Raw genomic sequence first — 15,093 nt, 5'->3', positions numbered from 1 at the left:
AAACTACACAATGGAAATGTAATGATACATGGTAAATCTGTAAATCATATTGATTGTAGATCTCTTTAATGAACATCTCTAACAGTTTGACAACATGGGGAAATTGCAAGTTGATACAAAAAGAAAGTGCATTTAGAAGACATAAAAAGAGGATCAAAAATGCTAATATTATTAGAAAAAATGTAATTGCTTTACCAACATGTTGTCCAGTGGGTACAAACAGGAACTTAAGTATACCATTTAGAAGGAGAGGACAAAACAACGTAAGTACTAATCTTTATTAACCAACAAAGGTGTAAACGTGTGATATGGGAAAACCAATTTGAATTGATCCGTGATAATTACCATAAAGGAAAGGGACCATTAAATAGAAGCTAGTTAAGATAATACTATACATTTCAACAACAAATATTCAAATTAATTAGTGGAGGTTAACACCAAATACCATAATAGAGCCAGAATAAAACTAGGTCACATAATTGGCCACTTCAGTGTTTCATTCATTAAATTGGTAATGTCAAATAAACCCTGCATTGGAGGTCTAAATTTGAATATCTTGTTACTTTAACTACAAGTTATACAACAGATTTTGTTTAATTTGCTAGTAATATGATTTGATGCACCTGTATTGCCATTTTCTCTGCATAAAGCAAGCAACTGAAAGAAGTTGTTTGCTCCAGAGAGCTGGCAGTTGTTTGCTCCTTATTGATATGTTAAAGTCATATTATATTTATTTTCTGTTCATAAGCCACTTACATTATTACTGGTGTAAGGCTTTCAGGGTGCATTTGGTTGTTTTTTTCATACCACAACAACAATTTTTGATTAATATAATTGAATAGAATTGCGTTGTGACATTTTAAGACTTTCAAGCACTCTTATCACCTTTCTTTAACCATATAATACAAAAGCACATTTGCTTTGTGTCATTATTAGGTTCTTATTTGCTGTAATTTGTGGTAAGTTATCGTATCATGTAAGGAATTTTCGGGAAGTGTTTAAGAACTTTTATAAAATAAAACTGTAGCAAACATTTTGCTTTGTACAGATTTGTGAAGAGGATATCAGACAGGTTTAAGTTCAATACCATGAAGGTTAATAATTTGTTCTAGCGCTCCTCTTTCTTTATGACCTAGAAAGAAACTGAACAGTCTTTTTAAATTTGCTAATGAGTTTAATTACATTGTATAACTTTCAAGAAATTTTATGATTGGTAACACATGTTGCCAATTTAGAGCCACTCAGAGTGACCGCTGACCCAAGTCCTCCTTCGTTTCAGGTTGTCATTCTCTCAGCACTGCATATGAATGACAGCCAGAATGAAGCATGAGCTAGCCTTTGTCCCTGTCTTCAGTGCCTCTGTGCTTAAACTCCAAAGTGAATGTTCTTATAATTTTGCAAAATAAAATCTCCATACAGAATGTGTTACTTATTGATTTTAGTCCTAGAGTCCCAAAAGAACTGCATAAGCCAGGTTATCACAGTTCAAAAGGTTTGCTTTATATTTAAAGAATGCAAAGTTTGTATCCTAGAAGGAGGTTAAATACACTGCTAAGATGATATCTTCACAGAATGCTTAGAGGGGTAGGAGAGGCAAAGGTAAAGTTACATAAAATGGTGTTTTATAATACAACAACATTGTTTTTTAAGGTATAGGCTATGTAGTGTAGGAGGCAACAGTGAGATTTGTGTGATCAGCAGTTAGCCATCTACTCTATGTACAGTGCTCTGAAATACTATTCACTGCCTTCCAGTCACGACCCATTTTGTTGAATTACAAATAATGTAGACCTATACACTTTTTAAAGTGAATATTTAAAAATCAACTTGAATGTTCAGACTGAACACTTATATATGAAAGAAGTTAAATGTCATCAGAAACTGCAAATAGTAAAATAGTAAAAAAATAGTAAAACTAAAATATGTTGCTCAATCCCTTTGGTCCATCTAGCTTATTTGGTTGTTAGTACCTTATTAATCTGAGAATCTCTAGAAAGAAGTGTTTCTTTATGTAGAAAGACATGTTTCTCTGTAATCTGAGAAGTGTTTCTAGAAAGAAGCCAGGGTATCGCCTTTACATCAGGGTGGGTTGTAGCGATCTGGAACAAACTACCATTTATGTTTTAAATTTGTTTTAAAATAGTTTTAAATGTGTCTCCACATAAATGTCTTTTTTTCAAGCTCAGTGTTTCCCCATTTTATATCTGTTTTTACTATCTGCATGTAATATTCTGTAGTTGTCTACATTAAACATCATGTGCCATATGTTAGGTCAATTTTGAATTCTAAATCTTTGATTTTCTTTTGTAATTTCAATGTTTCCTTATTATTCCAATTTGGTATAATTTTTAAACTTGATTAGTTTAGCAGCTATACCAGAATTAAAAAAGATTAATGTAACTTGGGAGCAGCAATGGTCCTAATATAGATCCCTGTGGTACTCCACTAATTACATCCTTCCAATTTCGGCACTCACATTTGCCCTAATCTGTACTCTTTTCTGTCAGGTTGGTTATCCTCAATTCAAACACGTGCGGTACTTTGAAATTCTGTTTGTAATTGAAAATTAACGTTTTATGAGAAGCTAAAAAATTTCACAAACCTTCTGAATCTAAATATACCATGTTGTATCTTCTGTGCTTGTTCAATACTATTATCGTTTGTTCAGAGACCTCTGCACATTACTTATTTCTTCTTAATCCATGGCGACTGCTTCCTAAAATCCTGTATTCCATCTTGAGAACCGTCTAGTTTTAATTATTTCCATTGCCTTACATGTAAAGAAGTCATATTTGTCTATAATTACCTGGGTCATTTACGTCACCATTTGTATGGATAAACCCTTGCTACATTAGCAGTTTTCCAGTCAGTGGGTAGTTTTAACAGTTTTAATGCTGTTTCTTGAATTTCATGTAATGTTATTACTAGTGTGCAAGTACAATTAGTTCACCATACATATGCCAGATAATACAATTAAAAGTTAAACAAGATAGAGCTTTAATAGTAATGCATTTTTCTATTTCCTGCAAAAAAAATCCATTTTAACAAACAATCTGTGCTGAACAGTTAAAAAGTACGTAAACAAACCCATTGTGATAACATTAAAAATAAAAGCCCTCAAAAGTCTTTTAAGGTTTTTGCATAAACCTTGAAAATTGCTGAAGTTTTTTTAAATACACACTGAAAACTGCTAAAGCCCATATTTTATGCTATGTTCCTTAACATTTTGTCTTTGTCCCTTGGTTAAATTAAGTTTAGATGTTTTTGGCTGTGAAATAGCAACCAGTTCCAGTGAATTACCAACACTTGAGACAGATATAGGAGAATATGATTTTGTGCCACAAAAGACTGATCACTCTGTAGTGATAGAGTAGTAATACAGATTCTATTGTATAGGACATAACCTTTGGACAAGTGCCTTTAAGGGATGTGTACACAGAAAAGCTAATATGAGATCAGTACTCCTATACAGCATGTGAGCTGGCAGTGTTGTCAGTGAGAGCTCCATCTTTCCTTTCGTTCATGCTCACAGTGGCACTTAGAAGTGGAAAATGGCAGATGAATCTGACAATGTGCTTTTTGGAATAGTGTGTTTATAGTTTTCATCCATGTTTGGTAAGTATGAGAATCACCACATTAGATTAATAATTGTTAGTTCCAAACAGAGGCTATAGATAAAATCAGTTTCTAATTTTACAAAAAAAAGTGTACAATCTATTACATGCATATTATTTTTGGTGTAGATTATTGGATATTTAATTTTTCATTGGCTGGTTTGAGAAATCTTATAGCCCTGTTGCAGAAGGTGTTCTTATTTTCAGCAGGCAGTTCACGTTTTTTCAATAAAAATTGGAACTTGCGCTTTTAAAAGAATTATGGTTTCGTATTTTAAATAAATTCATGGCAATTTATTACAATCAGTTAGACATTTAAGGCGGATTGCTAAGGTTTATTAGAAAAGAGGGTCAACCCTTATAAATATTGCAGCATATTGCAGCTAATGCAAAACAGATGTATAAAAAGCAAAATATATTGTATTAATTGGAAGGGGGAGGGGATTGTTAGTGAATTCATTTCTTGGCATTCCAGTGTTTTCCTGGTTCATATTAAGTTCTGAATGTTAGATTTGTGGTCCTCAGTTGCACTGTGCATTGTAATTCCTTTCTCAGACAGCACTCACATTTATACATTTCAGACTGTGATCTTTAATGATGCCCCTTTTCAGCTTTACAAGAAAGGAATTGTAAAAAATGTCAAATTACTGATCATACAAGGGCTGCGGCACTGCTTGTGATCTTCTTACATTATGTTGAAATAAACAGAAGCCATTTTGGACTGTGCAGCATTAGCCCCATATATATATACTTAGAACTGGGTTATTAATAAAGAGTTTTCTGTAGGATGATGATTTGAAAATGTACTTTAATACATGCATGATCATTCAAAAAATAGCTGTGAAGTTGAAAAAAGGGAAACATCTGTAATGTTTCATCTTGTGAGCACCATAACCAGCAAAGGATGCTGTCATAGGAAGATGTTTTGTAAGCCCTTATTATTAACGCTGAGCTTGCTGTTTTTGTAATGTAGTGAGGGTAGTGTTTTCTTAGACGTGTGATCCTAAAATTGTGCATGCAGACTTCTGACTTATTGTACCCTGATGTTGCATAAGATGAGCAACAACACATTTCTAAATTGATTTAAGTTTTAATTTTCTCATGTTAAGAGGTTGAGACCAAAAATATTGATGTTAAAAACTTAAGTTGTGGGGTTAGGAGTAGGGTTAAATTGTGATCAAGGTTTTCATTTGAGAGAATCAATATTTTATTACAGCTTTCCTTATCCAGTAGTGATGGGATCATTCCAAGGTATTGAAAAGGTTATCTGTATTTCAGTTGTTTGTGTGTCCATTAGTTTAGTACCACTCTGAAACTCATCTTACTTCATCCAGAGAATCAGCACTTGCATACTGATTATTGCTATTCCCCACAGATGTTATATGTATTTTGATACTTACAACCAATATAACCAAATTAAATAACACTACTATGAGTATAGTGAGTATAAATATATAGCTGGGATTACAGATCAAAGCTTTATTTTCATCATATGATGTAATATGCCTTGGCACACTTTTTTGGCAAAATATTTTTATCACGCACTTAGTTTACAATATAAACTATACCTTGTATGTTTTCATTTTAGTTATTAAAAGGATTAAAGAAAGTTTATACATTTCTTTTCTACATGATTATAGTTCCATAACTGATGGTCACACTGTAGTGTTAGTTTAAAGTAATTCCTTGCTGTAAAAAGCCATGAAGCATCTTTGTACTGTATCTTCTTAGTGTATTGTGAACTTTGACAATTACTTCTTTCCCATTTTCTTAGCTGGTTGTCTTCACCGGTTCATATAGCCTGTTAAGGTCACAGTCTTTCATGTATCATGCCATCCAGTTCCACGTCTGACAATCTGTAAATTTAATAGACAGTTGTAATAGAAACAAATGACAGAAAAATTCTGCTGCCTTTTTTTGCTGACATCTCAGTACTGTTGGAAGCCGCAATAATGCATATTGTGTGCGAGAGTGTAAATGTGCTTTAAGCTCCTCACTTAGAATGTTGACATCTTGCAATGCAAAAGAGCTCAGCAAGGCAACCTGTCCCTAACATAACTAATAGGTTAATGAAATCATCTTAGTCCTGTACATGTGCTTAAAATGGTGGATCCTCCTAGGTTTTGGAAAAATGTATGTTTGGTTGCAGTCACTTTCAGAGTTTTATCGTAATTGAAATATTAGGTCTTCACCACCATTCACCGTTTTTTTTCCATCTGTTGGTTTTGTATATACATATAAAAAATGAATTATTTTATAGTTCTTTCTGCTTGTCCATCAATCGACATCCACTTTGTTGGTGCTGGTTAGGTATCATCGCAAAGCTAATTTTCCTGAGATGTGTAGGCTGGAAATAAGGTTTGAAAAAGGTCATTATTTACTATAATTACTAATATTTAAAACGGTTATCCACACTGCCAACACTAAAATTTTAATTTAGTGGGGAAGAAACCAGTTGATATTTAAAAAAAAAAACTAGTCCTTTTTCATTAATCATATATGTAATTTACTTATCATGAGTGTCTAGGATGAGGTCTTCATTAATGTGAAGAAACAAGCCCAACATCTTCGACTGAATATGACCTTTTTTTACTCCCATACTCTGCCTACACCTCTTGTTACAGTGCTTGTCAGTAAACATCTAATTTCCAGAAATATTACTTCTTAAAATAACTGTGCCAATTACATTTACATTTACATAATTTAACAAATTATTAAATATGGACTGTGTTCAGTTACAAGGCTGCAGAAAGCTGCAATAGTTAACAAGAACTGTCTAGGTAATTTCTGTGTCTGATCATGCTGGTCAAGACCTTGCTTCTCAAGCAGGGTGCCAGCTTGGTAATTCCATTCTATGCGGTTGGTGAGAATAATATCAGCCCTAACACATTGTGCAAGGTTGAGTAATAACTTTTTATGCATGATAAGCATCAGGAATATGAGCCTGCTGATCTCTGCTTTCCATTTGTATAGACTTTTGTTTTTTAGATGGAGTCTCCTGCAGCGCGCTCCCAGTTTGATCAATAGCTCAATAACATTTTTCATGCAGTAATTATCTGTGTGATATTATCCGAGCACAGTGTTTCTTTATTACCCAAAAGCAACTGGATATATAGAGAGCTGAATGTGGCTTCTTTTCATTATTACATTAACAGTAGCATACCATGCTGTTAAAAATAAACCTAAAGAAATCCATGTTTTATTTTGTAAATTGTGGCATCCTGTTTTGTCCGTTGACTAATCAAGCCCATTTTTCATTACAGCACCTTTGTACTTAGTTTATGCTGGAAGGTAAATTTATGTGCAATTTAAGTGTCCTCAGCTACTTAACTCCAAGTCCAAGTAAAAACATCTTTGAAGAAATGAGGCATTTTGAAGCATCATCCAATGCAATCTAATGCAGGCCACATGGGTTACTTCTGGTGACCTTCTGACAGTTTCAGAATCTTTTTAACATTAAAGACCAGAAAATAATATTTTGTAGATTTGTCCTCAGTTCATGACACTGATAAGAGTGGGAGGAGTGAAAAATCTTAGTTGACAGTTTGAAAGCTAAACTGGGATAAAAATCTGCCGATGCAGTGGCTGCAGCTCTTGTCCGGGAGTTGTAGACGTACGATCCTTTGAACATTCGTACGTTTGTATGAACTGCCCTTTTGAACTCCTCATGGAAAAGCGACAATCTCTTGCTACCAGTGACACTCTTCCGTAGCACTTGTGTACTTTGTGATGCAGTGAACAACATTTCTCATTTTAACTGATGCTATCTCGTGTGTGAATATAAAATGTTACATTTGTCCTCTGTTGCATTCACATGGATTGAAATGTTGGGTTTATGTGTTGAAATAGCACTTGGCTTTTTAACAGTGGCCTGGAGTTTGTACTGTATATGACAATATGGCATTACTCTGAAGTGTGGTAATATGAACTGTCCAATAAAAAGGACCTTCGAAAAGCAGTAGCTGAATTGGGTTTATTATTTTTTTCACAGTTCTGCCCTTGTTTCCCAGGACTCGTGCAGTATAAATGTGTAATTTTTCTTTCCTTTGTAAAGGTCACAATATTGCATATATTGGTGGCACACATGGTTTGAGAAGAGCAGAAAGTTGGATAAGTATGCAGAGAATATTTCTAGCATTTCTCTGAAAATAATGCTTTGATGGAAAGCTAAACGCGACTGTTGCTTAGTGACAAGATCATGCACCTTAAAATGTTCTCGTACAGTTGGCAATCACCCAGGAGTAATCTGGAACTAGCAGGCACCAAGAATCATGCAGAAGTAGCCATGAAGGGAATTGTCATGCTTCCTTTTTCATAGTCAGAATTGTCAAGGGCTGGCGTGTTTCAGAAGGACTTCTGAAATAATAAAACGATACAATCAATATTTTTTAATAAAAAGCCTGAGTATTATACTCAATCAGTACAGTGCAGAAAAAAATATGGAAATAATTCAGAACATCTGCTTTACATTTCTCTGTAAGTGACATTTCGTAATAATTTTATTAAATTATTATTAAATTATTTATATAATCTTAATTTTAAGATCGGGTTTATTGCTCAATCATTACTGAACTTTGTTCAGAATAAATGGTCTCTGTTGCAGTGAGTGATATAGCTTCATGCTTTTGGACAAATTCTTAATTAAATAGGAAAAAACATTTTATTTTAATAATTACCTTATCTTTAAGCAGTGATGTAACAGTTTGAAAGCTGTATAAGAACTTTCATCTCTATATTTTCTTTCATTTTCCAGTTAGTATTATAGCAGAAATTGTGAACACAGTGCAACAGGGAAGCATCTGGGGCTGATTCATTTTGGCGCTCATTGCACATTTCTCCTTCTTCTAACGGCCTGTTGGACGTGTTTGTGTTTGACTTTGCAGACAGAAGTCCTGCAGGAGTCCCGAATGATGGTTCCAGATTGTCACCGTCGTCTGGCAGTGGCTCATGCAGAGCTCGCTCAGTTATTAGTAAGTTTACCTTCCCGTGCCTTCTTCAATTAAATGTAACTGTGTCTATCGATATTTAGAATCATTATGTCCAGGAAAAATGTGTGGGTCCTTGGTTAACCTACATTGCCACAGAGTACGTCTTAAAAACAACAGATGTGCCTTAATATGTATTTGTAAATCTACTGTTTGATTTACCTCTGCTGTTATGCCATATACCATTCGCAGTGGTACCAACAGCATCTAGAGATTCCTTCTACAGTAATTTTACCGTTTTCTAAAGGTTTTGTTTTGTTCAGTGCTATTATGTTTGTATACAATTCCAGGCACTGTGGCAGTCACAGTTTTAGCCTGTTACAGATGGTGAGGGGAGTAGCTAAGGAGCACTTGCATTCTGCACTATAACATCAAATGATGTTGCAGAATTTATTTTTGTTAGTGACTGCATCTGTCAGTGTTGGCATTGATCTCTCGGTTTCAAGGCTAGATTTCCTAAAAGACTCTTTGTAGTGCTGCTTACTGATTACCTAATTTGAAGTATGCATGACTCATTGTTTGTCGTACTCCTGTAGTTCCACTGTAGGTTAATTTCCAAGAATTAAATTGCAAGGGGCAGGTATGGACTGAACAATTAGAATATTAGAGAAGTATATTCATTATACTTGTTCAAATACCAGTAAGATATTAATAGTAATATTTAAGTACTGTTTATAAACATGTTAATATTCAGGTTTTCAGGAAGTTTTGCTGTTTTCATAACTGTTTTGTAAACCTTAATGTGCACATAAACGTTCTGAAGAGGGAATTACCCCCTGATTTTAAAGGTTGTTTAAATATTTTCAAGAGGACCATTAGAATTCTTAAATCAGAGTTTGTGGTATTTCACTTAAGAATATAGACAATTCAGATCAAGTGAACAAAAAGAAATGAACAGTGTTACTAATTGTGAAATGAAGGAAAAACTGAAGCATCACAACAATTAAAGCAAAAACAGAATAACACTTGAGAGTCATGATGGTAAATTAAAAGACCTAAAAGGATTGTATTTGTTAGTATGCAAGAATTTTTTATTTGAAAGATTCAATGCAATTCGATAATAGAATTCATTGTCATAGCAGGTGACCAGAATGCCATGTGTGCACTGTTCGTTGAAATTAGTAATTGACTTGGGTTCCCAAATGGCTCACAGTAAAGTCACTTGCTCCAAATCTTGCTTGATCTCTGTGCGCCTTTTCATACTGGATACGCTTGCAAATGAAGCAAGTGTTGTGTACTTATCAAGTATACTCAGAACGTTCCAGGGAAAATGTCCTCAGATCATTTCTCTTTCACACTGAAAGTATATTAAGTACTCATGGAAATGTACTCAATAAATTATAGATTTTTTCGAACTTTTCGGGAACATTTTCTTTCACACTACACATTTGCAATAGCATTGATGATTGCATTTTATTTCAATATTTCTTCCAATTAAGTTCAGTGAACAAGCCTTGTGTGCCATTCCCTCTTTAGGCCATGGGTATTGGGGTGGAGTATAAATTCTCTTTATGTGGACAATAATACATATTAGTGGGGGGTTAACGGATACTGTACCTTTGTTCTATCATGAATGATTGGGGTCCAATATAATTGTATATATTGATAAGATATTAAGGTCCAAATTAAATTCAGAGCTAAAGAATTAGGAAGCTAACCAATATGGTAGACTGCAAAGGAACAAGTAATAGGTTTATTCCATGCTGAAAAAAACAACGTTTCGCCTGTGTAGCCTTCTTCAGGTGTGAGCAACTGAAGAAGGCTCCACGGCCGAAACTTTGTTTTCTTTCTTCTTTTTTGTGTTGCTCACACCTGAAGAAGGCTCCACAGCTGAAACGTTGTGTTTTCTTTCTTCTTTTTTTCAGCATGGAATAAACCTATTACTTGTTCCTTTGCAGCCTACGCATGCTTGATGCAGCTACCCACCTGAACTAATATGGTAGACTGTTGTGTTACCAAAATAAGCATTTGAATGCACTTCACTGCTTTATAGATAATAAGAGCTATTCCTGTAAGCTGCAGTGCTAAGCGTAAAAGTAGGATATATTATAAAATTGTCTTGGTACAATACAGTGGTTAATTTAATGCTAGTTCACAGCAGACACACAAATGGCAAATGGACAATTTGCTTAATAGTTTAGTCATTGTTAATAGCCAGACATAAAGTCCTGAGGTGTCAATTGTGTAGATGTCTTCAGACAACGATCAGGCTTTTAAATTTAGAATGCAGTAATATAATTATTTCTGTTCTGGATTTAACCTTTAAATATTTAAAATTTGGAAAACCATAGTTATATAAATCAATATTGGGTTGTAAGATCGTTTTCTAAATAATGGTAAAATTAGGCATCATCCTACCAAATACTACAGCATAAGAATGGATTAATTGTTTTCACACTGACATTTTGTGTCTGTAGTGTTTTTGGATTACACTTCTGATTTGTGAAATAAACTGAGTGTTGATCTATACATGTGCTGAATATTATATCTAGAGTTCAAGAGTCTCCAAAACCAGCTCTGCATTCCAGCATCTGTGTAACTTCTGCATGCGTGCCAGGTGTTGTGGAACCCTGCACTATACTACTAAATGATTTTAACTATAAAACCATTTTAAAAATGTGCAATAGGGGACATGTTGAGAGCAAAATGCTCATTTCTGTAATCCATTTGATGCATTTCGTAGACCAAATGTATATAATGCCAGAGCACAGTCAGAAATATTCAGATATGATTAAAAATATTCATAAAAGCCTATATTGGAAGTGAACCTTATGATATATCCAAATCCACAGGATAATGAGGGGTGTTATAAAATAAGGTGTAATCGGGCTATATTAAAACTGATTTAAATTTCAGAAAGTGCCATTCTTTTAATTAATATGCGTGTTGCCTTTTTTTTACATCCTGATTCAGCCTGGTTAGTGTCCTTGAAGTCTGGCACTGAACCAGGTTGTTTTTTCGTGCACCTTGAAAGTAAAAAATAATCTAACCATATCTGATACGTAAGCAGCTGTATCAAGAACACCCCTCTGGAGTCTTCTCTGAACCGTTCAATTTAATCAATTTAACGTTGCAAGTTCAGTTTGGTCTTGTCACTAGTCAACTGTGACTGGGATTCCCCAAGCGGTGGCGCACAGTTGGCTGAGTGCCACTTGGTGTAGGGCGGGGATCAGTTGGTTAGGGGTCCTGTGCCTGTAAGCTCCTGGTGAGGTCAGTGAGGGACGAGCCTCTCCTCCAGCCAGTCCTGAACCCTCCTGTACAGTTAATGGCTACTGGGCTAGTGGCGTGTCAAAGGATGAATAGCTTGATGGGTGAGTGTTGTGGTGACCTGAGATGTACACACAACTGGCAATTCCATGCGGAATAGGTAATTGATGCTTCTAAAGTTATATAAAAAATAAATTGGTTATTAATTGGATCTAATGTCAAATCTTAAATCACTGGTATCTTTACACCAAAACATACATGCAAACTGTTTATCTTTAAAAAACTAGCTTTGATGGGAAATGCTGATAGAATCTCATAATAGGTGAGAAAAAAGTTGCTCCCTTTTGTTGGTTAGAAGAAACCTGTACTCAAAAGACGTTTGTGATGCAAAAGCTATAGGTCCCCGTTAGTTATGTTGACGGCAGTAATTTTATTGTCAGATGTTACGTGTTTTAGTTAATATGTAATTATGAAGAACATGGTATAACTTGCAGCACCTTAATGAAAATATCTAGGGGTCTTTTTAAGAACTAAATGAAAATCTCGAAGAACAAAATAAAAATGTGAAGTTCAATATAAATGCTGGTGTTAAGCATGTTATTCTTTTCCTTAGTAAGCTGTATAGAGAAATTATTCGATCTGCATATACCTTAGATTCTTTAGCCCAACAGAAAACTCAAAAACTTTAAATGTAAAGAACTATATATAATTATGTAAATCGTATACTAGCAGCAGCAATCTAGAATTTAAAACCCTTTTTGTTTTTCATTTTCAGGAAACTGAGGCAGACCTTGCAGATTTAGAAGAATTCAAAGAGGCCAAAACTGTGCTGGATTCGGTGAAGCTAGAGGGGTGAACTGTTTTAAGTACTTCTGAAGCTGAAGTGTCCATTCCATGAAGATGAGACCTTGTTTAAAAAACAAAAAATCCAATCAAACATGATGATTTTGTTTTTTTAAGAATACATGTGTTAAAAATAAAGTGTATGAATAAATGTTAATTTATTGTTAATGTTCTTATTTTTTCTTGTTTTATTTTTTTAATGTGCTGGATTGTAATTCTGGACATTCTTCTTCACTTTGTCTTCACTGGGATTTCCTATGTTTCAGTGTAAAATTAAGCAGTTTAGCAATTTAATAACAGTTTCTTTTGCATAAATGTACTTTGACATCAATCCACAGATCTAAAAATACGGAAAATATACTTGTTGCAGAGTTTATTCCCAGAGTTAGCAGTCAATAAATTTGTGTTAATTTTTTATTGACTTGGTTGATGTCAAATCTGTTTTTTATTTAATAAGACTAGGACTTCTTTCAGTCTATTATAGTTCAATTTTTTTTACTACTTATTACTTAAATGGTTAATATCAGCAGCATATGTGGTAAAAGAACCAAGCCTATAAGTGCTAGTGGTTTGTCTAGTTTTGACTTGGCAATGGTTCTGATCTTTCCAATTGACATCAGTTCTGTTTGAAGCTGAGTAGTAAGAATTTGCCTGCCCATTGATGCCACAGTCTTGTTGTTGAATAAGAAAAATTAAATGCCATTAAAATACAATAAGAAATGGCAGTATTCATATTGTTAAAGAACTTATCCTTGTCCATTTAACATTGTTTGACTTGCTTATTCTTAAGAAATGAGTTCCCTGTGGAGTTTGATGGACACATTCTGAATGGCTTCTCCCCTGCCAATGGAAATGGTGGAGGAGCAAGCATGACTGCAGACACTGCTGAAATTGAATTGTTCAACATGACCTTAGTGGTGAATAGAGGCAGGGGATTTGATAGACGTGCCTGGCAATTTATGGATGTAGTTGGAAAAGGTATGCAGCACAAAGCTGTTGACTTGGGCAAGCTACAAACCTTAACCACTGGGAAACTGGTGGTAAGGATATCGCAAAGCACAGGATTTTATTTCCACTGTATTTTTGCAGTTAAATCTAGTTTTTATTTCAGTAATTAAGATAGTAATGGAGTTGATCACATTTATCTTCATTTAATAAGCCTTAGGACTCTTAATGCACAGTTCCATATTTTTGGTAAATAGGTGAAATGTGAAAAAAAGATGTTAATGGGAATGACAGTCGTTGTTTGTTTGCTTCCTTTTGCTCAAAGGAAAATATATTATCCAAGTCAGAGTGTAGTCCTAATTATGTAAATCACACGAACACTATACAAGGTTATTAGCAATCTGGTATGCTCCAAACAGCTTAATTGTAAGCTTCATTTAATGTTTATTTCAGGATAATTGTTAAGACTTTTCAGGAAAAACTTTAGCATTGTGTATACAGAAGCCAATAAAATGAGAGAAATAGCCTTGATTCACCACAGCCAAATCCATTTGAAATAATTTTGAGAATGAGACAGTTACAAGAAATGTTCATAAATGACTTTATCTCAGCCCACCTGTTGTAATGCTATGCATCTGAATCGCATATTCTTATACCTTTTTTGCACAAAATGGGACCTTTTGAGGTTACAGATAACAGACATTCCCGTATTTTCTATCAGTGCATTTCAACGTTCCCATTTCATTTGGCAATCTGGAAACTGCAGTGTTGTTTTTTGGGTGAAGTGTGTCAGTAACAATGCAGTTTTATGATGGTCGGGAAAGAATGTATCGCCTGTCTGAAAAGAAAACTCCAGCGAGTATCGTTCTTTGAAAATAGAGATATGTGCAGCTTTTGACCAATGTGTGTGATGTGCCTGAGTTTTATAGTATCGAGTGCTTTAAAATTAGGTACCCAAAGCACATACAGTATGTGTATACTTAACCGTTCAGTGTTTTTAGCTTGGTGTACCATGAACACCACTTCCTTTGTTTTTTGTCAACACAGCATTTATTTATCTTGATCTCATTGTTGAATGATGTCTTGCATTAAAAAATTGGGGAACACATTATTGATGTGTTTAATGTCTGTAAAATTCATAACCCCTCACTGTCTGAGATAACATCTCATTTTATCATTGTTATATTCAAGGTCTTGGATAATTTCGTTTGAAAAATTCAAATTCATATATTGTTGTCCATTGTCATCTGAACCAAATTTAATCTGAATATATGATGTGCTTCAATTTGTAAAAACATTTGAAATTCCTTCCATACATTTTCACAAAGTGAAAGTCACCTCTTCTTGATAAGAGCCTATCATGAAAGCACAGGGCAGAAGGTAGGGACCCAGTCCATCTCAGTGCAGGTGAGCACACATACAAGAAAGGTTTAGAGACACCATATAACCTAGCCTTCAAGTCTTTGGGAGTCGAGAGGTAAATTGAGCATTCAGTGAAA

At 34.4% G+C, this 15,093-nt stretch overlaps 1 protein-coding gene across 1 annotated transcript in view; it reads left to right on the top strand.

Moving 5' to 3' along the window:
• tbca (tubulin cofactor a) overlaps window positions 1–14,705 on the top strand; it is a 25,144-nt gene extending 10,439 nt beyond the window's left edge. The window contains exons 3-4 of the mRNA XM_088911462.1: window positions 8,498–8,584; window positions 12,582–14,705. Coding sequence (XP_088767588.1) covers window positions 8,498–8,584; window positions 12,582–12,662 — 168 coding nt within the window. The 3' untranslated portion in view covers window positions 12,663–14,705. The remainder of the gene's footprint in view (window positions 1–8,497; window positions 8,585–12,581) is intronic.
• Window positions 14,706–15,093: the final 388 nt, after the last annotated feature.

The sequence above is a fragment of the Atractosteus spatula genome, chromosome 3, assembly GCF_055471065.1.
Source record: "Atractosteus spatula isolate fAtrSpa1 chromosome 3, fAtrSpa1.hap1, whole genome shotgun sequence".
Taxonomy (NCBI): Eukaryota; Metazoa; Chordata; class Actinopteri; order Semionotiformes; family Lepisosteidae; genus Atractosteus; species Atractosteus spatula.
The sequence above is the reverse complement of the archived record's forward strand: the minus strand, read 5'-3'. Positions and strand labels throughout refer to the sequence as shown.